Source organism: Thermobia domestica, chromosome 3 (assembly GCF_964235325.1).
Source record: "Thermobia domestica chromosome 3, izTheDome1.hap1.1, whole genome shotgun sequence".
Lineage (NCBI taxonomy): Eukaryota > Metazoa > Arthropoda > Insecta > Zygentoma > Lepismatidae > Thermobia > Thermobia domestica.
The window spans coordinates 239,797,634-239,825,472 of NC_137456.1; the positions used below are offsets into that span (position 1 = coordinate 239,797,634).

At 35.5% G+C, this 27,839-nt stretch overlaps 1 protein-coding gene across 6 annotated transcripts; it reads left to right on the forward strand.

Annotated features, from left to right (window-relative positions):
* Positions 1 to 99: 99 nt before the first annotated feature.
* Positions 100 to 27,839, forward strand: LOC145680988 (uncharacterized). Of its 6 annotated transcripts, none has more exons than XM_081752242.1 (11): positions 100 to 372; positions 7,169 to 7,365; positions 9,384 to 9,507; positions 14,601 to 14,692; positions 15,677 to 15,813; positions 18,462 to 18,528; positions 19,609 to 19,774; positions 20,942 to 21,132; positions 21,580 to 21,745; positions 24,693 to 24,832; positions 27,487 to 27,839. In XM_081752242.1, the coding sequence occupies exons 1-11, from the start codon at positions 318 to 320 to the stop codon at positions 27,829 to 27,831; spliced, it is 1,680 nt and encodes a 559-aa protein (XP_081608368.1). In that variant the 5' UTR covers positions 100 to 317; the 3' UTR covers positions 27,832 to 27,839. The 6 variants fall into 6 exon arrangements, with proteins under 6 accessions (XP_081608368.1, XP_081608369.1, XP_081608372.1 ...); XM_081752243.1 differs by having other exon boundaries at positions 9,390 to 9,507; XM_081752244.1 differs by lacking the exon at positions 100 to 372 and adding an exon at positions 2,736 to 3,467.

A 27,839-nucleotide genomic window follows, 5' to 3' on the forward strand; every position in this document is an offset into this window, starting at 1 on the left:
ACAATAAAATTATAGTTAAACGGTATAGTCAAAGTAAATTGCTGCTCCAGCTGAGAAAATTTGTGAAACAACCTGGTGCTGTGTTCTAATAATCATAGCGGTTTTGTTGTGAGAATTATAAAATATAGTTAATCATTTTATAGTTGCGTGCACAATGTGTATTGTTCATATTTTGTCCTTTGAACACAACATGAAATGCGAGTGTGCTACTCTGGCAATACTGTGAGTTGAACCAACCAGGCAACCAGGCTGACCTGGCGCGGAAGAGTTTGTTTTTGTTGTATTGGGATGTTGCTTCGACCCTTGACGAAAGGAGTATGGAGGCATTCTTAGAAAGAAATAATCTCAGCACATACATCAAGATATTCAAAGGTAGGGCTTTATTTGTTTTGAGTTTTTAATATATGTTAAAGTAGATGTTATTAAAGAAATGGTCAAGTTATTCAATCTTAACAACTGTTCACTTAGCAAATTACTCGGGTCATCTTAGCAAGTATAATTTTTACGGAAAAAAGAGCATTACTGTCCTTAAACTGTATATCCCGTACTTAGGATCGTGTACGTTTACTTTCGGTAGACCATCCGAAATAATTGTTGGGAAAATATAATTCTTTCAAAAATTGGTAATGGTATACAACAGTACCTCATGATGTATGCGCGTGGATACTTCCTACTGTTGCACTACGTATAAAAATGATTTTATTACATTTAGAAGTAGTAAGAAGCATCCACGTGCACGTGACATGCGATATGTGCTTCAAATCCCCCACATATACTCATACACTACGTACAAGGGCACATTATTATTCTTCGCATACCATAACACAACGCAAACCGACGTACATTTTATTTTATATTACTCAGTAATTAAATGAAAGTCGCCTTGTTACCTCATTTTCAAGTTCCTATATCCTCAATGAATAATCCTTAAAAGACTGCACTTCGTGAGTCCTCGCTAAATGATGAGGCACTGTCGTATACTATATCCCACAAATTTCCTTCTTATTATAGCCTAAAACATTTGCGTTGGGCGACATGAAAAGCTACTTCGCACAGATAAAATTCAATTGGGCCACCAGAAGTAACTGTTGAAAAATTATACATCTTTTACGATTTGTGTATAAATACGGCTTGCGCGTGTATTGCATAAAAATTACAGTTCCAAAAAACAAACGAGCTTGTGCTACGCGGCCACTAAAAAGCCTAAATGTTTACCCTATGTAACCGAGTCAGGGCAGGCCGAAGCTACGTTCTCAGGGATGAGGCGCGTGAACGATGGTGAATATACATCAGTGGGAAAGGGTAACTAAGGGAGTCATCCTTCGTATGCCCTCCCTTATTTTATCCGTCGTAAAGCACTTGAAATTATTTTGCACTAGTAAGCCTAAAATACATCTGGGCATGTATTTTCGGTAATTGTTTAGCGATGGGGCCAACACTAACAAAGTTAGAAAACAATATGTACTGCGGGGCTCTAACCCGCCTTCACTTGCTAACGTTACCTCGGAATGAAATGTTATTAACCTAACCTAACCGAATGTGAATAGAATATCGCAAAAATTCGGTTGAAAAGTTGCCCCCGTCCCCAAAACTGAACAATTCCCATACTTTCTTTTAGCAATTCATTCATTTTTTTCGATTCAGTGAATCTATTCCTTTGGTTCGTATATATATATATATATATATATATATATATATATATATATATATATATATATAATATATATATATATAACTAATCTCTTCTAGTTGTATTGGGGCCGCGGTGGCTGAGTGGTAGAGCGTTCACCTCTGGTGCTTGGGGTCCCGGGTTCGATCCCAGCCTCCGCCAAGTGAACTTTGTGGTGGACAAACACCGCGTGCGTGGGTTTTCTCGGGGTTCTCCCGTTTCCTCCCACTTTCTTCATTTCACGATTTTACTCATCTCTCATCATCACCGTCTCCTTTAGCCTAACCGGCATAAACGTGGGACGTAAAACTTACAGATTTCATTTCAATTCCGCTCCACATTCCTTGCTATACATGTCAATCTTACGCAACGTTTAGAACAGAAAATGAAAATGAAATGAAATCTTTGAGTTTTACGTCCCACGATTATGCCGGTTAGGCTAAAGGAGACGGTGATGATGAGTAATGAATGAAATGCTGGAATAAAGAAAGTGGGAGGAAACGGGAGAACCCCGAGAAAACCCACGCACGCGGTGTTTGTCCACCACAAAGTTCACTTGGCGGAGGCTGGGATCGAACCCGGGACTCTACCACTAAGCCACCGCGCCCCCCAAAGGAGCGCAATTGAATGCAATGTTTGAGATTAAATGAATATTTTTAATAGCTAATGTTATATTTGGTGTTATTTTCTGAGTAATGTCTCTAATTTAGGTGGCATACATGCTTATGCAGCTTGTCCATTTTAAGCACAAAATTCGAAACGATCAAGGCCATCCACAATAGTGCAAGGGTTGCTAGTACCACAATCTTATTTTCTAACACCCGATCCTGGAATCGATTCATTATTTATGATACTTGAGTTGACACTGGTTAAAATTGGATACCTTACACCCCTCGGGTTGGGGAGTATAATCATGAAATAAAAATATCAGAAACGACCAGAAAATAAAACATATATTACCCCAAATAACAAAAATTTGTGTGGCCAGGCTCGTGCACACTCACTAGAGAGTCAGAACTCATGCGCATTGTGGTATCGAGCACCGGGTGGCTCTGGCAGTCTCATTTACAAGATGAATATTACAGGAATTTTTATATTTCAGCACTCGATCGCAGAGCTTGCTACTTAATTTCCTCATACGGAAAACAATTGAACAAAAGTTAAGCTTCAGAAAACCTATATTTCTGAAATAATTAACCATTTCAAAAGACTGCCAGAGCCATCTTTTCCTCGATTATTGCGATCTCTTGCTAACTCGCGTATACGTTTAGCTGTTGACGTTACATCTCTGTCTTGTTATTTTCAATTTGATACTACTATATTTAACAACACCAAACTAATATGACGTATACGTCATGCATTATATGACGTATAAAGTGTGCTTTCCTCTATCCTCATTTATACGTATACTCGCCACCGCGGACGCGCCTGCTCCTGTGAACGCACCCGATAATAATTAAAGGGATGGTAAGGATAATGATCGCGTAAGTTCAGACTCTCTAGTGAACGTGCACGAGCCTGGCCACACAAATTTGTGTTCATTTGGACTATATGTTTTATCTATTGGTCGATTTTGGTATTTTTACTTCGATTATACCCCTCCCCCGCCCTCAGGGGTGTATGATATCCAAGTTAAGCCAGGGTCAACACAAACATTATAAATAATAAAAATCGGTTCGATGGTGGGATGTTAGAAAATAAGTTTGTGGTATTAGTAACCCTTGCAGTTTTCTAGTACGTTTTCAATTTTGTGGATAAGATTGGTTATGCAGTTTGCAATTTTGTACTTTAGTGAGAAGTAAGTAATATGTATGAGAGATGCAGCTGAATTGTATTTATTGTATTTATCTATGTGAGTTTTATGGGTATGTAGTTATGGTCATATATATATATATATATATATATATATATATATATATATATATATATATATATATATATATATATATATATGTATGTGTGTGTATGTGTGTGTGTGTGTGTGTGTGTGTGTGTAATTTATACTGTTGGAGTTTAGGAGAGCTTTTTACCTCAAGCTCATAAAAACTAATGTATTATTTAACTTGTTTTTGCTACAAGAATTCCGATATAATAGTTAGTTTTGAGTTAACTGCTGTATCGGCGGACCAATCTTAGAAATTTTACCAGATGAATTCTAGAATTTATTTTGCTTTATGTGGAAGGGTGATTGAAAGTAAGGTGAGGGGAATAGTTGAAGTTAACAAAATACATGTTCTTGTTAGTTGTTTTTGATGTTGTAAGGGGCAGTGTCTATTGAGGCGAAAGGGACTATTTAGCGGAGAGGTACACTTGTTATGATTATGGGAAAGACAGTGTGAAAAAGGTGTGTAAATCAGAAGTGTAACATATCGTGTTTGAGTTTTATCAGGTTATACGGAAATAAGGAGTGGAAATTCTTAAAGTTGTGTGATGGGCATAGTATACTTAACAGTCGAACAGTTTATGTGTGGAAACGAATTCAAACCACAGGAAAGAGCAATATCTAACATTTAATTTTGTACTTTTTTGAATCGCATTTAGTCCCCCCCCCCTCGCCTATTCTGCACACAAGTCATGCATTGTATGACGTATAGTGTGTGTTTTCCTCTATCCTCATTTATACGTATACTCACCATCGCTGAAGCGCCTGCTCCTGTGTACGCACCCGATCGCTATCGCTGGCGCCCACCTGCCGCAATTCTGCCCAACGCGGTTAGATGACATTCGTGCTTTTAGAGTCCACCTTGCACAAGTTGGTTTGTATGTCATACGTCCACACTCTATTTCGAACAGTAAGCACTACTAAGTAAGCCAGGGTCACAACCTAGTATTTTGGGGGAGATATTGAGTAATAATCTTTTTTTTATTTATTTATTTTCGTGTGGTCTGGCATACAGCAGTAATGCCTTGTGTTTTTATGAGTTTTGTTCTAGAACTTGCTGGAGTTGGAAAATTTCGTTGTTCCTGGTGTAGTATTTCCTTTTATTATTTTAAACATTGAATATCTGAAACATTGATTAATTTAGGACATTAATTATTTACGGACTGCTACAGACTGTTTTACCAAACGGAACATTACAGGTAAAATACGATATTAAATTTTGATGGTGAAAAAATTAAAATGAATATGTACGTTTTTCCTGACAATCAACAGTATGTAAAAGTTAATTTACAGATAATAAATAGGAGTTCATGCGTATACCCACCATCGCTGATATGATTGCTCCCTACGGATGCAGCCCCGCGCTAACCCGCCTGCCTACCACTTTCGCCCTGCTCTGCCCGAGTTAAGTAAAATTCATGCTTTTTATCGGCCACCTAGCATAGGTTGCTTTGTGTTTTCTGACAATTATTTCTGGTAACAGAAAGTGTTTGTTTAGGTATCTGGGGCCTACCTGGACGTAACCAAATCTACTCTAAGTAGGCCAATCGACAACATAGTTTGCGAAAACAGTAATCCTATTTACGTATATTTAATACAGTCGTGTGTAGTAGTAATGGCAAAATTATTATTGTTTGTGCTACAGTTTCGTTTTAGTCACATGGCGATGCTGAAGAAAGTGAAAGCGGCTACCCTGAGGACCCAACGATAAAAATACTCCTCCCCTTTTGGCTTTCAGCCCGCAAATCTGCCTCCGCTTTACATATTTGCCCGTCATTACATTTGAAGTAATTTTTGAAGCACTTTTGAGATACCCAATAAAGTAAACTTGTTCCGCCACTTTGTTTGTACAGCGTTACCTAAAAATATCAATAGGTTAGATTAGATCTGTTTTTCACCTTGTAATCAAGGGGTCCAGGTATCGATTCCCGGTGGGGCCCTATAAATTATCTCATTTGCAAAGCGAGTAGTGATTAGGATGTCAGTTGAAACAGGAAGGCTTTTAGTGTTCATTTAGCACCCATAGCTTCTTAGTGGCTGAACTAACGTGGGAATCAGTGTACGTTTTATCAGGGTTGGCTGGTTTAAACCAAGGTGGTTTAAACCATGGTTTAAACCAAGGTTTAAACAGCTGGTTTTTTCAAAAAAAAACCAACTGGTTTAAACCAAAAAACAAAAAAATGTTCGTAAAAGTGTAAGTGTTTGTAAAATCTTGATGAACACACATTTGTGGGTTACCACGTTTCACTCCCGTATATTATTCGTATTATATTCAGACCTAAATTCCCCATTCATTACTCAAAAAGATTATACTACAAAAGCAACTTTTTTTTTTACAAGTTTATAAATGTTTATTTTGTGATTTTTTGTAGTTATTATTATTGTTATGTAATTGTAATCGAAGAAAAATTCTAAATATTGTTTCGTTTCAATGTTTACTATTGATAAAATACATCGAAAATGCCGTACTTTGTGTGTGTGGGGGGGGGGGCGTCATACAGACCCCACGAGAGGCATTTAGTGAAATGAGAAGTATCTTTGGTATCTATTTATGTATAAATGAGTCTGAGCCAAAGTGGACTCAAATAATTCGTATCTTTAATCACTTTTCTTACTGATTATTTCTTTAATTTGTACGAATAAAAGTCGTTGTTAACTAACTTGAACTAGAATAGTTCTTCTGTACTCGGTCGTACTTTGAAATTGTTCATATGTAATTAATTCTGTGTAATGGTTTCACTTGTGCAACTGTTTATCTTTTTGTCCTTCTGAAATGACTCTTGACAGTTATATTAAGAAGCATGTAAAGATCAGTACAACGTATTTTTTTTTATCAGGATTCCTTCGTGAGTGAGTCGGCAGACGTATCGCATTTGTGGCCAATTAGTCCTGGTTCCGAGTTCAAATGGAGGACAATTTCTCTCGGATGTAACTCGAGAAGCGGTTTTTATTCCGCTTTAAGCTTATGTGACCCCTTCCAGCATAACCCGGTTGTTGCATAATAACATCAAGGCGAAACAAACTTATTTTTGTCCATATATGATATGAATATATAGAGCAAATCATTTAAACCATATAAACCTGGTTTAAACCAAAAAAACCGGTTTTTTTGTTTTTTTTTAATAAAAACCATGGTTTTTGCCAACCCTGCGTTTTATAGTAGGATCTTATTTTAGTTGCATGGCGGAAAACGATTAGATCATTTGAAATTAACATTTCGACCAGGATATTTATGATGTTACTTTGATTAAAGTGCGTATTCTAAGTGGGAGCTGGAAAGTCAAAATTGGTACGAAAAGTTGACTATCTCACGATCTTTTCAAGCTACGAAGATGAAACTTGAAAGATTAATTGCATATTAAATATAAGTGGACGCGTGTCCCAGTGGTTTTGAGAATTCTCATTTTAAGGGAAAGAAGAGGGCATTTCCTATGATTTCTTCATGTTGATAGCAATGCTGCCTGTTGTTTCTGATCACATCAGAAGGAAACGGTTGAACAATTTGAGATAAATGTATGAACATTTTTTGTGCCCACCGTAAGTCTGTTCTTATCATTACTTTGATTCAAGGGCCAGTTTTAATACCTTAAAAATCATCACTGAATTCGTATTTACAGATGAAGAAATTGACGACGACACGTTCCAACATCTCACTCCGGATCTTATAAAGGAGTTAATCCCAAAGGTGGGTCCACGAATTAGATTTATGAAGAGCTACGAGAAGTATAAGGAGGATATGAAATTACACCAGCCGATATCTTGTTCCACTCCAGTGTCAGAAACAACGGAAAGTAGTAGTTCTTCTGTTAATGAGGTACGAAATTCAGCAGAAATACAGTTAATTAACTAAGTACGTTTTTTAGGGTATTTGTTCGAGCTTCCCCAATTAGTAATAACAGATACTTTATCAATACACTAATTTTAATACAGCGCATTTCCTAAAAGCGAAAATATCTAATTCATTTGTTAATATTCATAACTGTTGGATCACACTGATGACAATCAAGTAAGGTACAATATGTACTCATTTGTGTACTAAGTTTAGCTCCAATCAGTTCATAATTGTTCCTGTAATTTTGTTTTTATTTACAGACTCTCTTGTGTTGCATATCAACTGAAGGGCATTGCAACAACTTTAAAATGGGCCAGAAATTAGTTTTATATGACTGAGGGTTACGGACTTATGACAACTTATGTATATAAAACTGCGGAATTTTTTGTGGGGTTGGGCAATTTTCAAAAATATGTTTAAAAGTAAAAAAAAAAAAAAAAATGGACTTCTGTCTCACCGTGTACTAAAAGTTAAGTGAATCTGAAAGGTTCAAGCTTAGTGTTGATTTGACATGGAATGACTGCAATATGGATGAGCGTTTGATCTTGTATCTCAGTAGCATCTTCAAGTGAATGTTAAAAGTAGAACTCCGGACACATATCTCAGAAGTGATTATGATAGGATCTACTTTCAGATAAATATTCATAACTTTAAAACTGCATATGATTATACGTGACAGGTTTTGCGACAATTTCTTTTTTCAGGCTGCGCCATTCTGGAAAAAAGCACGTTATTAAAACCCACTAAGCTTTGCACATTATCTTATTGTCGGAACTATATCTGAAATACTGATCTTTATAGGAAGGACAGTATTGCAAATACATGAATTTTAGTATTAGATATCAAGGTGAAATGACTTCCGTGATATTTTTTTCCTGTATATCTCCCTGATTTAAATCAGTCCACAGTGCAACATACTAGTTGTTTGGTTTTTGATCTACTTACCTAAAACTTTTTTTTTCTTTGTGAGCAACATCTTCGGGACGGTGTTCCTTAACATGTTGAAAGGACCATATCTCAGTATGACAGAATTGCCTATAGGCTATTTCTATCTTGTTGGAAGATATTGGTCCATCAGCCACGCATCGTCGTTTAGAAAAAATACCATGCTACAGGTAGACTTTTTGGAAAAATATCATCTTTTTTTGTCATTTGTAAAATACGCCTATCGACATTACGCTTCTAGTTCTACTTGTTTGATAGAGCGATCAATTGGAAGAAAATATTCTCTACAATACGATACGGAGTTGAAGAAAATATTTATCCAACGTGTAGCTATGGTTCAAGATGCTATTTATCCAACGTATAGCTATCTTTCAAGATGCATTCTTTTCGCTTCTCCAAAACTTATTTATGTAGTTATTGTCTTGGTGAGGGCCTTAATTCACTTTGTGACACATAACACTGACCGAGTATTTCTACTGTGAGGAAAGAGTGGATTATTCAGTGGCCTCTTTGTATTCTCGACTTTCTAGTCCAAAAGAATGCTGTGACGACGAAGCTATGGCTAACATGATATATATTTAGATAGACGCATGGCGTTGATTTCTGCGAAATGTTAAGATCAGTTTCTGTGCTACAGGATCTACTTTTGTGTGTGTGTGTATGTTTGTTTGTTTGTTTGTTTTGTAGTGGATTCGTTTTGTTTTTTAGCCTCAATGAAACTATGTCTTTAAACATTATACAATGCGTTTCTTTGTATTGAAGATTGAATTTGTAATAACATTCAAGTCATTATAGGATGCTTCATGCCGAAAATGGTAGATTTTCCGAAAGAAAAAAAAAAGCTTCACGAGATGAAAATACGTTCTAAATTTATTGGTACCAAGAAATTAATTCAAAAACTAACAAACATATTAACGAGTCTTTTTAATGCTAAAATATACAGCTATTATCTCTTTAAAAGATTACACATGTAACTGAAATATCACCAGAAACTGGCATGTATCCTTTGTACAACGAATGAATCTATTTTCAGTAAGTACTGCATATAATTTCAGTTTCAGGTGTGTGACTTTACTGTTATTACCGCTGCTGCTGGTGAAAGCGCTGAAACGTATTTGTACGAAAGTTTAAACTGTGAAGACGTGTTGGATTCAGCGGTTAATAACTCACCGGAGCCACGTAAGTTTAACTTTGATTACAGTTCAACTTCAAACCTACATTGTGCACATGAATGGTATGGTTATGGCAAATTATCATCTCTGTGATAAATTATAGGGTAAATGGAAGAGTTTGTAACTTTACCGTACTCAAACGATGACCCTTATTAATGAGACAAAAGTAGGTATCTTTAGGCCTCAGAAAAGCTAAATATCTATTATTGAAAGGATTTGATTATCTATGAGAAAGACGTCGCAAAGTATGTATTTCAACCGTTAATGTGAAGTATTGTTACAGCAGCGGATATGGCCATTGTTGTTGAACTTTTGGCTACTTTAACAACGTTTTACAGCTGTCTGGATCCTATATTTTAAAGCTGCTATAACATACTGTATATATTTCATCGTTTTAGTGGTGAGAGCTTTAAAACTGCATTTCTTTCTTCGATCCACCCTAATAAACGTATTTACATGCTTTCCGGATAGTTTCTTTCCCTGAATGATCGAAACTCGCGATTTACACGGTGACCAGTCAACCAAGAAAACCGGAAAAATCAGGAAATTCTGTTTAGAATCTTTAATTTTGTGAAGATTTGTAATTTTATGTCGTTTCGAAACAGGGTATTTCTGTTTAGATGCAAATATAAGATACTATCTTCCAAAGATAGCCGTTGATTTGTGCTGTTCCTATAACAAAATCACCCTTGTCTCTTGGATTCTGCCCGCAGACATCTATTCAACACTTAATGATTACTATTGATGCGAAGTTTCGTCTTGTAGCTATACCGGTTTGAACTGCATAGTTTGGCATGCACTGTTGTCAGTCAGTCAGTATTCATGGGTTTTATAGTATACTAAAAGGTCATTGAATACTGCATGTGAATTGAGCTAGAGCGAGTGCTAAACAATTTTGTAATAAACACAGTAGCTTCGTTCGCTGGAGACTCAGTATGAACACCGTGCTCGTGGGTTTTCTCGGGGTTCTCCCGTTTCCTCCCACTTTCTTCATTCCACCATTTCATTCATTACTCATCATCACCGTCTCCTTTAGCCTAACCGTCATAAACGTGGGACGTAAAACTTAAAGATTTCATTTCATTTTTCCGTATGAACACCGCTCTGGAATTCGCCCGAGACCCCATTTTTCCCCGTTAGGAACTTTTCTCCAAACCACGTTTTAGCTCTATGGGTTTTTTTTTTCCAGACCCCATGCTTTCTCTCGATTGTTACACCGCCCCTACTCTCTACGAGTAACATTTTTTCTCTAGAATCCAAATTTATTACTTCTTATAAAAGTTATCATTTGAAAGTTTCAGATTGACCTCAGAGATATTGCTAGTGTTATTAATATGAAGTTAAAACCTACGTTCTCAGATGTTTATGAGAGGAAAGGTTTCAAATGGTTAGTACTGCTGTTCAAATCACCTTCTTTTCCCACTGAAGAGGTGCCTGTAAGAAAATAGTGGTGATTTCAGAATTGACTGTGAATAAACAAGGTAAGTTTAAGTGAATAAACAATATTACACGTCACGTGAAAAGTGAATGACTAAACGGGGACCTTTGGCATACCGTGCCGATACATTAACCACTACCCTACTCAGAACAGCCACACACACACACACACGTTCACTCCTGAAGTCTGTGATCTCCACTCAGACTACAATCTTGTACTACGGCCTAGCTCTTGTGCTTGAATAATCCAGTATTCATGTATTGAGAACATCTTTGGTCCAGTCATTCATTTTTTCACTGTTTCTGTGTTATTGAATTCGCACCTACAGATGACGTGGTGCATAAACAAATTGGATTGTTCTCTCCTTTCACGAATGTATAAGTTAATTTTATCGTTTCTAGTGTCACAGGAACAATTTCACATCACCCCTCGTGTTGAGTATGCGCATAAATCCGGCATCTTCATCCAATGGTGAACTAACTGTTATTCCTTATTAAATAATTGGTATAATCGGGTTAAAAGGAATTTAAGTTCCGATAAACCTGAAACAGACATGAAGGATAAAGATGGATAGGATTGCCTATTTTTCCTAGACTGACAACTACATTAAATCAGGGTTCTTAATGGTCAGGGAAAACTCAGTGAAAATGGTGCAGGTGAGGAAACTCAGAGAAAAAGGCTGAAAATCAGGGAAAGTCAGGGATGTCTTATAAAATATATTTTTTTCTAACATTAATTGTCCCCAATTTCAGTTTAGCCAACCATTAATGGTCACAGTATGAGACGTAGCTCAGATTTTTATGGGAGGTAAGTGGAATGCACGATGAGCAGTTGATTACTATTTGTCTCTATAGAATAAATGTTCTCATATATATAAATATTCACCGTTATCTATTCTTTATTTATATGTCAGCGTCATCCGACATACGTCATGAAAAAGTCATGGAATTTCCTATCAAAGGTCAGGGAGAAGTCAGGGAAATAAATTTCTCCAGATCAGTAGGAGCTCTGGAAATAGTATCTACACACAATACGATTTACGTATAGGTTTAAAACCACCTAAAACGCTAGAAAAGCACATCACCCAATTTAAGAGTTATTACACAGATGCCAATGACAAATATGGTATTTGCGAAATAAAATGCAGTTGCCAAGAGAGTGAAGGAACACATTAGAGATTCGAAAGCGAAAATCCGGTGTCAGGTTTATCGAAACATTTAAAAGAAACGCAGTGCAGGGTAGAAGATTCAAAAATTTTATTTGGAGCCAGAAATGAAGTAGAGAGACTTTTTTGAAATTTTATTTATTCATTTAACGAAACCAAAAGTAAATCTAGACAAGGGATGACTGAGTGACGAATGGGAGGCTGTTATCACAAAATTTTCACAGTATTGGCATTATAATAAAAATAACATGAGTTAGCAAACTTCCAACAGAAATAGAAAAGGCGCACAAACTGACTGCCATATTTCAGTTTGTTTCAAGACCATCTGCAGATAGCTGACGCACTTGACAATGTGTTTTCCACATATCTTGTCCTCTTTGTAAGTCCGTTCCTTTCTGTTCCTTGATGTTTCTGTTCTTTTTCTTCCTGCTTTTAACCTTCATGACCAAGACTCCAGGGGAGAGTTGAAAACTTGGAAATTTAAAACTTCAAGAATTACAGAAACCTGTAAATAGAATACTCTCCAAATTGCTCTTGTCAGTTTGGTTTCCAGAGGTGACCTCTCCATTACTTTCAATACAGATTTCTGACATCCTACGCGACAATCTTTTCGAAATTCAAGAATGTCTTTTTCCGATAGTCTTGGCTTTTCGTAAAACATCTTTCGGTGTATAAGTTAGTCATGTTTACAAACTTAGCTTACTTTACGTTTTCACTTTCCTTGAAATCAATCATAACTAATCGCTGGCTCTTCAAAACGCTATCTTTTACAAAACAACCAGCAGCAGACAATATACTGGCCTGGAGGGAATTGCAATCGGAAAGAGCTAAGCCAGCTTTCGAGGGTGCGGGATCTCAGTGGTCGCGCGTTCACCTCCGGTGCTTAGGATCCCTGCTTCGATCCCAGCTCGCGCCGTGTGGACTTTGTAATGGACAAAAACCGTGCTCATGGGTTTTCTTGGGGTTCTCCCGTTTCCTCCCACTTTCTTCATTTCACTCATTATCACCGTCTCCTTTAGCCTAACCGACATAACCGTGGGTCGTTAAACTTAAATATTCCATTTCATTTATAATTTTCTAAGCCAGCTTTCCCTGAAACTCGCGAAGAAAAGGTTCATCAGTCTTTGGTAATGTTAAAGAACGTAGCTTTACAACAAGAAGCTTGTCATTTGTGAAATGTCGTACAGTATCAAAACTTCCACATTGTGGTACTTTCTTCTTGCCAGCAGCACTTGTTCTTTGTTCAGCATTATTTCCATGGCCCGAGAAGTAACATCTAAATGTTTATGTTCATGCTAAGCTGGAAATTTGTTTCGGAAACAGAAATTCTGCGAATCTTTTGTAGTTTGTTCGACGAGCTGGAAAATTGTTAAATAAGTTATAAGTGGTTTACAAATAATCATCTACTTTCCAGCCCATTTATTGCATGGGAGCTTAGAAAGCACAATTGATAAAGTGCTTCCCACAACTTCCAATATTAAGAAGGATCAGATCTGAGGTGAACTAGGAAGTACGTTTTGCAGATCACTTAAGGAAAAAGATTTTCTCGAAACCGGGAAAATGTCACGGAATTTTGAAATCACGAAAGAGTGGTTACCCTGACTTAATGTATCATTGTTGGTATCTGTAAATGATTGTTAGGCGTTACTTATGGATATTGAAATTCACATTGTTCTTGCAGTTTAGTTAGGACCCTTCTATGTACTTTTCTTCGTCGCTGTCCCTTCTTAATTGAATGTTCAGACGCCTATTTTTTCATATCTTTGCGTTCTTAACGTCCAGATTCTGAGATATTACATTTTCTTGGGTTACGAATGATATTCTTCGTGTTCCCTCCATCTTGGCAATACTGTTAGATAAGAGTATACGGGAGAATCTCCTTCAGTTTTCTCCACTTTTTCTTTGTAATGGTATGCATTAAGAATTAAGATGGCGTTCATCGTCCAACGTAGCTCCCAAAAACGTGCATCCAAAGGAAAGAAAAAAAATCGTTACTGAAGTTAGAGATCGTCTGTGCTTAACGTATGTCTTCAAATATCAACATCAATTCAATTCCTGCTTTGTATGAAGATATTGCACACGCTGGTTAGATAACATATACTACTCACCAATATACAGGATCCACTTTTAACAATTACATGTTCCTGTAATATAAAGCTTGATCAACAAGCAGCTATCATCATGTTAACACCTGTCTTCTTACTGTCATTAGGCAAGACCCGCCATTTTGTATCAAAAGATTCCTTTATCAATCTTGCATGTAGTATGTGTATGTAAAATACGTAAGTGTACGTTTGTGTAAAATTAGATGTTTTTTAATGATGTTTTTTTTACCTCTGTAATAAAATGTTCTGTGCCATGTACTGTTTTACTTGACCCCATACTGACATACTGTACCTCACATTGCAATTATGAGTGAAGATAGTATACGTTCCTGTACACATATATATGTAGATACATGGATAAAATAACCATTTTCTTTGCAATATGCTTCTAGCAAGAGGAGGAATTAAGACGGCTCAAGCTGTAGTACCGGTCAATGTAATAGGAGAAACCAGTTTCCAGGCACAATGTGTACTACAGAACTTTGTAAGTATTCAGACTGTGACCCACTGCATCATTTTGCGGTGTTACTATAGTTAAATCCTCGTAGGTTGGTCTATGTTCAAATTTAGATAGGACGTGAAAATAAATTTCTTCAACGCGTATTATAAGCATGTAAATTGTATTGAAGTTCAGACATTTGTATATACTATTACCTGATACATATGTAAACTTTATAGTGGTAAAATACTTAAATCTTTTAAACAGCTGTCGACGGAAAGTCTACATTTTAGGCATAAAATTCTAACCACTTTCCTTTCAATTTAAAAGTAATGTCACTCTTACTACTATTACCGCAAAATATGATAATGTATTTTAATACTGCATGAAAGGTATCGTAATATATGGTTTATTCTGTTGGTAGATTTGTTTTTTCCCTGATAGTTCTTATTGCATAGCAGAGGCGATTTATTTTAGAAACAGTTATTTATGTTTCTCCCAAATGATATTGCAGTCAACTCTTGCTCTTAAGAATGAACCACATTTTATTTGGATATAATCATTTGATTTTATCAGAAGGTAGAATGATCTTTAGAAATGAAAGTATTTCAAAAAGCAGAAATAAAGAATCAGAATTAGGCACAGTTATAAGACGTTAAAGGGTTAGACTTCCTTCTCTGAAACTTTCGACTCTTTAGGTTGCCATTTGTAAGAGCAAGGTGTTTTGAAACTTACTGGCAGAAACATAATCGGGTGATTCTGAAGCTAAGTATTGACAGAGGGAACCGCTTCAAATAATCTTCAAATAATAGTAATATATTTTGGTCAATTTTCGTTTGCCATCACCAATATTTGTGGAACTGATTGTGATAAAATCAATTGCTGCATATCACTAGGATTTCTCAATATAATGCAGATATTGATTTTCGTCATAGAAGTTGTATTTTACTTACAAATTTCCCTTATACTACTGTGCTCAATATTGTATCCTTGAGTTACTGTAAACAATAATGTAATGTTTTCTTGTAGGATCTGTTAACCATTTTGGAAAATTCTTTAGATGGAAGAGAAGTTTTAAGTGAGTACAAGATACATAATTGTTTGAGCTCCAGGACGAGAAATTTACTAACTGAAGTAATCATACGTCACATTGGCGCCGACAAAAGGTTTGTTCAGTAAAATACTTGAATAAAAGAGCAGTATTTTCTGTTTTTGTTTTGTTATACGTAAGATTTATTTATTAAAGTATTTTTAATTGCATTCTTATTGTAGCTCTAAATTTGTTTTATATTTTGATTTGTTTCAAAGTGTGATTGAAGTGTAATCATGATATAGAGCGTGTAGTGACGTGAAAGAGGTTAAGTGGTAATTAAAGTTTTTTGTTTTTTAAGAAAAACCTGAAAGGGCTAACATGTAATATATCTGTGTGGCAAATTAGTAATAACGTAATGACTAACCTTGAAGAATCTTAAATCTTGCGTACAGTGAGTGAGTCAAGTATTCGAAGTAGGATCAGTTCATGTGAAATCATCCAGTCCGTGTTGCTCAAAGTTTAGATTTGCTTGAATTTTTTACAGTTAATGTGGCAGTATATTGAAAATTCAAGACGAGGGTTTTAAACATTCTGAACTCTTGTTTTATTTCTTTCGTGTTTTTTTTTTTTTTTTGTTACTATTTTTAAGTGATGACACGAGCTGTTTTTGGAGAAATTTATGTTCGACGGAAAACTTCATAACTATTATTTTTGGAGATATCAAAATGATTAAAAGTCCATTCGATTCAGCAAACAATGAACGTTATTCAGATAGAAAAAAAATTTTAGAAACTGTCAAAGTGATCGCTGAGAATTGACTTTCAAAATAGTTGATTTACCGTGGAGGAATAGTAGTTTCGACTTAAATTTCAGTAGAAGAAAGTGATACTCATTTATATATATATATATATATATATATATATATATATATATATATATATATATATATATATATATATATATATATAATAGATATTCTGTACGACTGTTGTTTGGGTAAATATGAAATCTTTGCAGCTGTTTCTATTTTATATAGAGTAATAACGAGCAAGGGTACGCATTAACACTTTCAGCCCCATGTGTATCTTTTTGATACACAGTGAGGGTTTACTGATGGACCACGTGTATCAAATAGATACACATGGGCTGACGGTGTTCATAGCAAACTGTAGTCTGGTCCCGGGATGAAATTTACTCAAACAGGGTTGGGGCTGAGAGTGTTAAAAAGTATCATACATATGGTCCATGTGTGTTGTAATTCGAAGACTCCTCGTGCCATCACTCTTTACACATCCCACGTTAAAGCCAACGAAAATAAAAAAAAACTCCACAACCACCACAAAAAATGTTCTCTTCCTGTTTTTTTGGATGAAGAATGGCCGGTAAATTTGAAGATAGTTAAGAATGTACTTTGTCTCTTTGGCTTAATATCTTTTGCGTGTGTTTTCCAAACTTCTTCACAAGAGGCTTTTGCTTCATTGCTTTTGCACCATCTTGTTTTTAAATGGTAATTCCCAAAGACTTTCTCATGACCGTCAATTCCTGGCACTAAAAGGAATTTTCCTTGATTCAGTCTTACCGATAGAGCACTGTGGGCTTTGTTGTGATACCCTATATTAACATTATTCGGCGCTCTCATTAAAAGAAAATAGAGAAGTGGTTCCGTAACTCCTGTCTATCATTCTCACTCACAGCCAGTTTGCGTGATATAGATCCAAATCTTGCGAGGTGCAAGATGCTGAATTAATATCAGCTGAAACATACTACACTGTAAAATACACCTCGATCATTTATATATATCGGAAATGTCACTGTTCATCTGAGTGATCCCGAAAACTATGGATTAGACACTAATATAGGTCATTTTCGATCATTATTATATATAGCTCCCCCTCCTTGCTGCGGCACAGGGGCATCAGAATTGTCACTGTTAATCTCAGCTACTCCTAAAACTATGGATTCGACACTAATATTAGTCATTTTCGATCATTTTTAACCCAACTATCTGGGCTGAACTTGGATTGAAACAGCATCAGAAGTGTCACTGTTTCTCTCATCGACCCTGAAAACTATGGATTCAACACTAATACCGGTCATTTTTGATCATTTTGAAATGTCTCTCCCCCTCCCCTACGCTGCATCGTCAAACTGAATAGCCTAAAGTAATCCCTGCCCCTAAACTCATGTATGTTGAAACTTTGATTGAGATCGGTCGGGTGGTTCAAGAGTTATTAAGTTACAAAAATAGTCACTTTCAGTCTTATATAAATTGATTTTTATATATCTCCCCCTCCTTCTCCACCCCTACGTTTCTCCATCAAATTAAAATCATAAAAACGACCCCAGACCTGAACCTCATCTATGTTGAAAATTTGTTCAAGATCGGTCGAGTGGTTCAGGAGTTATTAAATGTTATTTATTTTTACACCACCTTTCTACCATCAAAGTGAATAGTCTAAAACTAGCCCAGCCTCGAACCTCATCCATGTTATAAATTTGATCGGCATCGGTCGGGCGGTTCAGGAGTTTTAGAGTCACAAACATAATGATTTTCAATTATATATATATATATATATATATATATATATATATATATATATATATATATATATATGTGTGTGTGTGTGTGTGTGTGTGAGAGAGAGAGAGCATTATTTATTTATTTATTTATGATGTTCATGCATGAATCAGTGTCTTCTGGTTTGCTGAAAACACTCGTAACAGTAATATCCACATGGCATATATCGTACAGTTATGATGTGTTTGTATTTTTCATTCCAGAATCACTAGTCAAACGTTTTCAACAATTACTGACTCCATTGTTCAAGTCTTCCCTACAGAAAACAAGGTTAGTACGTTCACATATGGGTCAGTTTCTTTCAAGTAATCCAAGAACTGGTTGCTTGTTGATTCGTAAAATATCTCAAGCTTACTCTACTCTTCGCCTCATAAATTACGAACTTTGGTCATGTTTTTTTATTAAGCGATTTGTCTTTGGCAGCCATATTATTGCACTCGCCTATTTTCACTGTTGAAAGAATTGTCAAAAACATTAATTGCTAAAAACAAAACATATTGTCCTAGGACAATGTAACCAAAAGCAGTTTGTTGGTAATTTATTATTGTAAAAGATGACTCTGCTGGATTTTTAAACTTCTATTCTCATTTTCAAGACAAAATTAAAAGTAAACATAGTAAAATGTACTCACAAGGATGACATCCGAGTACTAGAAACTTAAAAATCTAATACGTAAAGCTGAATCATTCACGTTCTTTTACGTTAGTGATTCACGTTAATTTATGTGATCTTTAGATTTGTAATAAAACAAATAATAAAAATTCATGTGTGAGGCCTTATGGCGTTGGGACCGTCCCAACGACATCTGTTAACGATTGGTGAAACTACATCCGCCTGAGTAACTAGGTGGGGGTCACCCGCTTGCGTCACTGCCCGCCAACAGGCGTATCAGGAGCTTTCTAGAATAAGTTGTTATCAAGTCTGTATGTAGGTGACTCCCCAGTTCGCCGCCTGACGCTGGATGGGCCCTAAAAGTGGTATTCTCCAGCCGGAAATTGAACGCAGGACCACGAGGACACTGGTCGAACACCATAGACGAACCATAGGAGTCCCCTTAATTTTTAATACTCACGTTTCTCTAATCATATTTACCTTTTCCTTTTACGTTTATGCGTGATGTGCAGATTGTCTTGCAGAGTCGAAAGCTCTCATCTAGTGTTTTTAGCTTCGAGAAATTTGGAATTTGGTATCCCTTGGTGAATACATTTTACAATCTTTTGCTTACTGCGCAGATATAGTGAACACAGTTAAATATACTATGTGAACTTTAAGTTAAATTAATTTGTTTTGTTTATTTATCTTTTGTTTTGTTTTGTGAGTCACACCTAATTTTAATTTTCTCTCAAATAGCATACCTACTATGTACCATATAGTGCATTTCAAGGAAAGAAGGTGTTAGCAAGAGGAAAATTATGGGATAAATACAATAATCGAAAGCGACATCTTAGACACAGTGGAGTTCTTCCGATTAAAGGAAAAAAAGATACTACTCCAAGCAGTCCAATTACTCCCGAAGGTAAAGAGTTTGATATAAATGTAGATATGTTAAATTATGAATCCCACAAATATTGTAGAACGTGCGATAGAACGTTCCAGGTGCTTACAAACCGAGTAATCAACCTTTTATACATTTCTCCCATCGTGTCGTCTGTCATTTTTAGAGCCTTGTGAATCAAGAGAAAATCGCCTCGCGAGGTCACGGTTGCATCCATCCGTAGATTTGAACTGTGTTAGTATATCTACAGTTATAGGGTTTCAGGAGCCAGTTCTCATTTTCGTGAGTTATCGGGGTATTATGATAAATTTTCGAATTATAATATTTACATTTAAGTGGATACCTAAGAAAATCAAAATTTAAGTGTTAGTTTAAATAAGTTCTTTATTTAGAGTATCACTTCAGTTCGATCAATATTAAAGCACAGTTACGTGTTAAATGGCAAGTGGTAGAAACAAGATATCTGAATAGTTAGAAGCACGTAGGGCATTACAGAGTACCGGTGTTTTATGGACCTGACTTCGTTGGTGTCTGCGTAACGAAAAAAACATTCACAAGAGCGCATTCACTTATGTAGATCGAAAACCAGTCTTCTATTTTCCAAGTTTTTGCAATGTATGAAGTGATCGATAAATATTAGAGAATCTTTAAACGTACAATTAGTTGCTTGATATGGTTATTCATTATTATTAAGTCTTTAGACTATATTGAGTGTTGAATTCCAATGGACAGCAGATTCCTCGAAGCTTAAACTACAAATCAAGAGCTTTCGATTGTACAACACAATCTTCTTCGGTTTAAAGTTAAAAGGAAACTTAAAAAGTATAGATGGTAAACGATGACCGACGTTCAAATCCTAAAAAATCACGTTAGTAAATCAAGCAGTGCGTCAGTGCTTTAGTTTTACTTAATGTGATATTTAGATTTTGAACTATCAGTCGTCTTTTACCGTTTTTACCTTTTAGTCTCCTTTTATTGTTACGACCGAAGAAGACAGTGTTGTTCAATCGAAAACCCCTGATTTCTAACTTACACGTTGAGCAATCTGCTGTCCGTTGGAATTTGGTCTCCAATTGGTGATGACATTTTATATTATTTTCTTCACTGAGCAGATAGTATGTATAATGGATATTATTGATCCATGTACATAATTCACACTACTAATATTCGAAATCCTGATAATTTTAGAGAATGACGAGGAAGACCTTGAGGAATGCATTCTTTGGTTAAAAAATTCCATGGAACCTTGGGAGAAGGTCTGTGAATATTGGAAGAAAACTTCATCAAAACGAGTAGCTGATCTGCGTAACAGCAGTAAACCAGTTGCAGAGTATTTTTCGGAATTTCCAGTTTTAAAACAACCGTTGGGATATACATTGGTAAGTGATAGATATGTAATTAAATCTATGATTAAACTGTATAAAGTTGCATATTTTTTGTATTTCAAAATCATGTATACCGAGTGTGCTGAAGTGGGGTCAGCCCTCAAGAAACTTCTCTCCGGATGCATCCACTTTTAATTGCAAAATAAAACTACTTAGATACATCTGTATGAAGATTATTCACAGCTGGTTAAACAGCCAGCACCGGAAGAAACCGCTTTTACGATTACATCAAGCTTAATACTCCCATTTAAAACATATCTGGTTTTCTGTCTTTCACTGATGTTTCCCACAAGTCTTAGAACACGGATGGTCAAAATATATCATACGTTTAAGTTTAAGTCATAAGTTTAAAATATGGTCAAAATAGGTTTTGAAAGCTAAATAACTTCTTACAATTTTCGAATAAAAGTGATCTTATGTTACTTATTGTTCTTGTTTTAGATCGAAAGTGATTTTACCAAAAGGTTTCCTGATAAGGAAGTGTCTTTATATGCAAAATGGAACACAGAGAGTGAAAAGTTGAAACACATTTTCTTGAAAACCAAGCAAAGTGCACCAGACGCAGCGATCTATGCAAGACTTCTTGAACAGAATGAGTTAGATGTAGGTAAGTAGCACATTCACTCAGCGCATGTTTAACTGTTGTGAACTGTAACAGGAAAGCTCAATTATTATCAGTATTGTAGGGAGTGTTGTTAACAGAAAAAAAAAAAACGTTCGTATTTTTTCAGAAATGAACATTTTTTTTACAAAACAAAACATTGCCTCTCGTTTTTTTCTGAATTTCGTTTTTTTTTTCAAATAGCCTACGCGCAGCGTTACCAACTATGGATATTAAAGTTTCCCTAAATTTGGAAAAAACTTCGAGAATTTTGTTTATAAATCCGTACTTATATGTCCGAGCGCAAGTCAACTTACGGCAGTCGAACATTGGTCTTTACTGAACAAAAGCGGGTACAGACCGTTCCAGTGGAGTAATTAGGGGGCGCACTAACAATTCGTATTAGGTTCTAACCATTGATTTTTTTTTTTTTTTTTTTTTTAGATTTTCTCTACTTTTCTGTTGACCGTAATCTATTTTTTTGTAATTAGAAGCTTTGTTTCTTAAATATCGCCATGATACTTGTAGGCCATATTAGTGGTGTACCAATGTTCATTTTAAGATAGTTTGCGTCTGTCTGGTAGCAGTGTTGCCAGCTATAGAAAAATTTAATTCCCGATTTTAGAGGAAAATTTTGAAAACAAAATCCGTTTTGTCTCCATTGTTTCCTTCCTGTTGGCTACATCGGGACGAACGTACCAGCGTATCAAAGAATCGTTTTTGCTCTATACAACAACAGTATAGGAAGTTTCAATAGAATAATTGGGGGAAGTATAGTTGAGGTTTACAGTAGACCTTGTTCTCTAAGTGGGAAGATAACTCATACTTTTATAGGTAGAATGAGATATTTTTAAATGGCATGCTTACTTTATTAGATACCGTCACGATACTTGTAGGATATATTAGAGGGATGCCAAAGTTTATTTTAAGATAGTTTTTGTGTGTCTGGTAGCAGTGGTGCCAGCTAACAGAAAATTTTATTTTCCGATTTTAGGGAAAATTTTGGAAAATCTCCCTTTTGTCTTTATTATTTCCCTCTTGCTGGCTACATTGGAAGAAACGTACCACTATCTGAAAGCCTCTTCTTTGACCTAGAGGATGCACCATAAAAGTTTCAATAAGATAATTTATTAGGGAAGCTGTAGCTCCGATATATCTTGATTTTTGCTCCTGAGGCGTAAAAACTGTCGAAATTTCATGTGTATGATGACAGATTTTTTTTCTTTCTCTCCTTGCATCTAAGCCAGCGACTTCAGGTTTTCACTGTACCTTATCAACAGACCAAAAATATTTTTAGGTGATTTGGACCGATGTAGCAACAGTGGTGCTGAATACAAAGAATCTTGAAAATCGGTTAGGGAAGTTTTTGTAAATTTTCACCCTACATTTCCCTCAATATTTCCCTCCCATTGGCAACAGTGCAACGTAACCTACATGAAAAATAGCAACATCCCTTTTCTAACAAACTAGGCCTTAACCAAATCAATCGGATTAATGGTTTTTGAGCAATAACTCACTAACTGAAAATGTAGGGAAACGCCAAAAATGACCTGGGTCCGAAAGGGATAATCAGACAATTTTTTTCGTATAGGTACAAAGAAATGAACGATATGTAAGTTACGAGGGCTTCGACTCAAGTTCTGCTGATTATTTCACGTATCTGCAACATAAATCAATAAATAATAGTTCTCAGAAAAAAACACATTTGAAAAAAAAATGAAAAAGAACGGCTTTTTATTAAAAAAAAAACTTCACAGTAAAAAAACGTTTTTTTACAACACTAATTGTAAGACTCACGTAGTATGTTAAATATAATTAAGTATTTGAGTGTGTGAGTAGTGCAAATAAGTTTCATTTGGTAATACAGGAATGGTTTTCCAGTACTTTATGTGAAGCGAGCAAGTGTTGCGAATTTTTTTTTTTTTTTTAAATGATATGTGCCATCCTGGGATCGTTCGTCAGTCAACTTGGCAATATCACACGCCTGCTTTAATACGCTCGCCGAACATATGTACATGATTAAATGTACATTTATATGAAAATCATAATCTACACTAAACAGTTTTAGGTTTAGCTTGACATTTCACTGAACTTCAAAACGAGCTAAATCTCTCTATTGATACGCTTTCTCAGTTCTGAAGAAACGTTATCTTACAAAATATACAAGAACTCTTCTGAACAACATCAGATCAATTTAAAACTTGATATACGTATTAACAATAAACTTCTTTAAAAGCTATCATAGTTTGGTTTCGAACAAATGAGAGTAATTCAAGTTATGAATTGTTGAAGTCAGCCCTCCGTTCCAACTTGTCGAAAACCAGCACTTTGTTTTAACATACGGTAGACATTTAACGAAACCTTAAAACTTGTTCTTTACTTAATTTAACCCAGATTTTTTTTTAGCTTAGCTTAGCTTAGCTTTATGTACTTCTAGGAGTAAACATTTTATTTATATCTAAACTCGTGTGTCTATAGTTTCCTCATGACAGCAAATATGTTATAAATTTCGACGCGACCACATTTTAATACCAGCAATAAATTTTGTAAAAATTAATGATTAAATTGTGGCTATTTTCTGTGAATTAAACAATTAATATGATCGTACTTGAATTGTACATCGTACTTGAATGGATTTAAATGTCAGTCTACTTCTCTTTTCACCCTATAGAAACTGAAAGTACACCGAATGTCAACCTCACTTTTTAGTCACATTCGTATAGTGTAAAATCGTAGTAAAAATGGAAACTACTCATTGGATCTGTATCAAAACTAATCCAACGTATGCGTAGTTAGAAACCAATGCAATTAGGATATGGTATTTGGTATTCAATACATTGTATCCATTAGGTTTCGTAATGTGATATTATTCATGTTATATAGGCATATTCTTTTAAGACGTTACAGTTTAAAGCAATTGTACTAATTACATTTACATTTTTTATACTTACAGGAGCCAGAAATGTAATTCTGCTGCTACTTTTAGGTAGACATTTTCCTCCTGTTACTTCGTCGGTAAAGAGGAAAGATAGCGGAGGATACTGGAAGCCAACAAAGTTAGAAGCGCAGCAGGGATTCCTTTTTCATGTTAAGGTATGTTGCTTTTTAAGTTAAATACCGTATAGTAGAAATAGAGAAGTATATGGATCAAATAAAACCTGAGGAAGAAATAAAATGAAAAAGTGCAAAGGAAGAGTGGATGTTTGCGTCAGATCAATCGAAAGATTGTTTATCCGAGATACATTGTTAAATGATTCAAAAAGGTGGTCTAAATCGAGTAACTGTTTCTTCAAGTTTCATAATAAATTTTCGAAATCCCATAAATATTCAGTTATATATATTCGAATTATATATATATATATATATATATATATATATATATATATATATATATATATATATATATATATATATATATATATATATATTGCTGTAAGTTATATTTCAAATTTTCTGAAAGAAGAAATGCGAAGGTTTAGAGAGAAAGAAATTACTAACACTCATTCTCTCTGTCAGAACAGAGGAAATATATATATGACACTTTAGTATTGAGTCTGACGTCACTTTCTTTTTCAACTCTTCGCATTTCTTGTTTCAGATAGTTTACAATGTAACCTAGCAGCAACCAGCAAAATTTAAATGTATGTGAAATTAATTTTTATGGTTACGTTTCATCGAAAGTTTGAGGGGACACATTACATTTGTTGGCACTATTTAATTATTCACATGTACTTTTGCACAGCCGAACGTGAGTTTCGTTATCGACGCTGCAGAAAGGGGAAAATTGATTCTCAAGTTTTAAGATCATTTCCATATTGCAGCTAAAGCGAACGTAGCAGAAAAATCAGTGTAATGTCAAAACTCACAAGTTCGATATAAAGTTGGACGGTGCTTTCTTGTATAAAACTTATACAGCTGGATAACGCGTCTCAAACTGGTTCAGTGTACGGAGTCTAATTTTTCGCAATCTCTTAGTCATAGTGAGACCTTCAGGTAGAAAATGATGTTACTTATGTCCAAACGCATTATAGCTACCAAATATCAATTTGGTATAAAATGTGTCGTTGTGGCCAAATTGAAAGCGTTCCGTACTCACTTCCAAGTCGGCTACAAATACACTTCACATGCATTGATACTAGGTGGCTCTTGTGCGTTTGTTACATTACATCACTTGCAACCTCCAAATTTCGCCCTTGATAAGGGGCTGCGAAAAATGAAACTCCCCTACACTGAATCAGTTGGTCACGTCCTCCGCCACCATAAGTTTTATACAGCTTGGCGCCCCACTTCGTACCGTATTCTTATCACTCATTGCGCAACATAATTTTATATGAATTTACACATAAAGCCCCAAAAGCAGGGGAAGAAAATCGTGTTTTGTGTGTGTGTAATTTTTATCAACGAACAGTTTTTTTTTCTAATTCTTAAATTAGAATTGCGATTTTATCTTTTTGTTTAGTGGCACAGTTCCATTGAATGCTGCTTATAGCGAATATGTGGTTCTAAACGAAAATCATTGTATTGGTACTATTTACCCATTTACTTTACTGAATTGTGATATTTGTACTCAATCTAAAACCCGTCTATAATGCAACTAAATCACGCAATATGCCTTTTTATTTTCGAATTATAAGTAATGTTTAAGGACTGTAATTTTACTAGGTAAAATGTACCCTTATTATCTTTCATGGCTTTGAAAATTTACAGAAAATGCATGAATTTAAGGACCATCGTTTTTTTTCTTACTCTTTCCAATTTCCCTTTAAGTTCATCCCAGGGGCGAATGCAGGACCGACTTCTGGCGGGGACGGTGGGTTGCCATACTGTTACTTTAAGGGCTCCAAACTTTGGGATGGGTTTTATTTATATATATAAAATAAGAAAGTTTCCTCTTCTGGGGGGGGGCAATTGCCCCCCCCCCTTGGATCCGCCCCTGGTTCGTCCTAGATAAAGGAAGGCACAGTTTTCATCTTAATACCGTGTTTATATTGTCTCAGAAAGTAAACAACTGCGTCAAGTGCTATATCACCTTAAACGCACTCCCGTGTTGCGGTACAATACCAAAAGTGAAGAAAAAATAAGAGTTCATTTTGATACGTTGAACTTCAATTTACCTTTTCCAGACATAAATTCAACTATATGAGCATATGAGGAAGATTTTTTCACGCGACAAATTGTCAGACTTTTCTTGGTGTAGTAGGAAGCGAATTTTAGATGAGACCTAAAGAAAGACCGAAAGGATCAAATACTCCTAGTAGCTAGTTAACTTTTTCCTCCGCAGTAGTGAATAATTACATAAATGTAATTCCGAAATCGAACCCATTGGAAAGGTTTCATTATCATGTCCACATGGTAATTTGTACATTCTTTTATTATTGGTTGGAACGTCCAAAACTCAAGAATCACGAATCATATTGATGCGCATAAAAATAGCGGTAACCTCACATGCAAACATAAGAAATGCCCCCAGGACTTCTATAATGAAGAATGGAAAGCCAATAAATCACCATCACTTAGCTAGCACCTCGAACCAATACTTTTCGCTAAACGAAACTTCCAAGGCGAAGACTCACTTTCATTGGGCTAATGCTCATACATCCATTGTCTGCAGTATTTCCTCATTCATTGAGCAGAGGGTCCGCATAAATACATACATTAAGATTGTCCCTACAGTAGGTTTTATTTCAAATGCATGATATTTATTCCAGCTTTTGAACATAATCTTATCAAATATTTGTGTTTTGCAGGAAGCATCTGACCTCCAGGCAAATTTAGAAGCACATCATGAGAAGATGAAAAGATTCGGCTGTGGTGTTCAACCTTTGCCTGTAGTTATAGCGAAGGATATAAAAAATCCAGAAGCATATTTCGTGTGCATCGAAACTCAGTTATACAGGATGGAAACAATTTTGAAGGCCATGGATATCTGCTTCAAGTGTTTCCATGTATTACACTTGCAGTACCCGAAGGAAAGTGAACAAGCTTGGATATTCATCCAACAACATATCTACGAAATTTTTACCCAGTGGGACAAGAAGTTCACAGCTGTAAGTAGTTTAATAACGCAAATAAACTGCAGCAGCCTTGAATAATGTTTTTG

Coding starts and splice junctions, on each gene's coding strand:
- LOC145680988 (XM_081752242.1), top strand. CDS start 318: ATGGAGGCATTCTTAGAAAGAAATAATCTCAGCACATACATCAAGATA. Junction 9,508..14,600: donor TAATAACTCACCGGAGCCAC/GTAAGTTTAACT, acceptor ATATGCTTCTAG/CAAGAGGAGGAATTAAGACG. Junction 15,814..18,461: donor CACATTGGCGCCGACAAAAG/GTTTGTTCAGTA, acceptor TTTTCATTCCAG/AATCACTAGTCAAACGTTTT.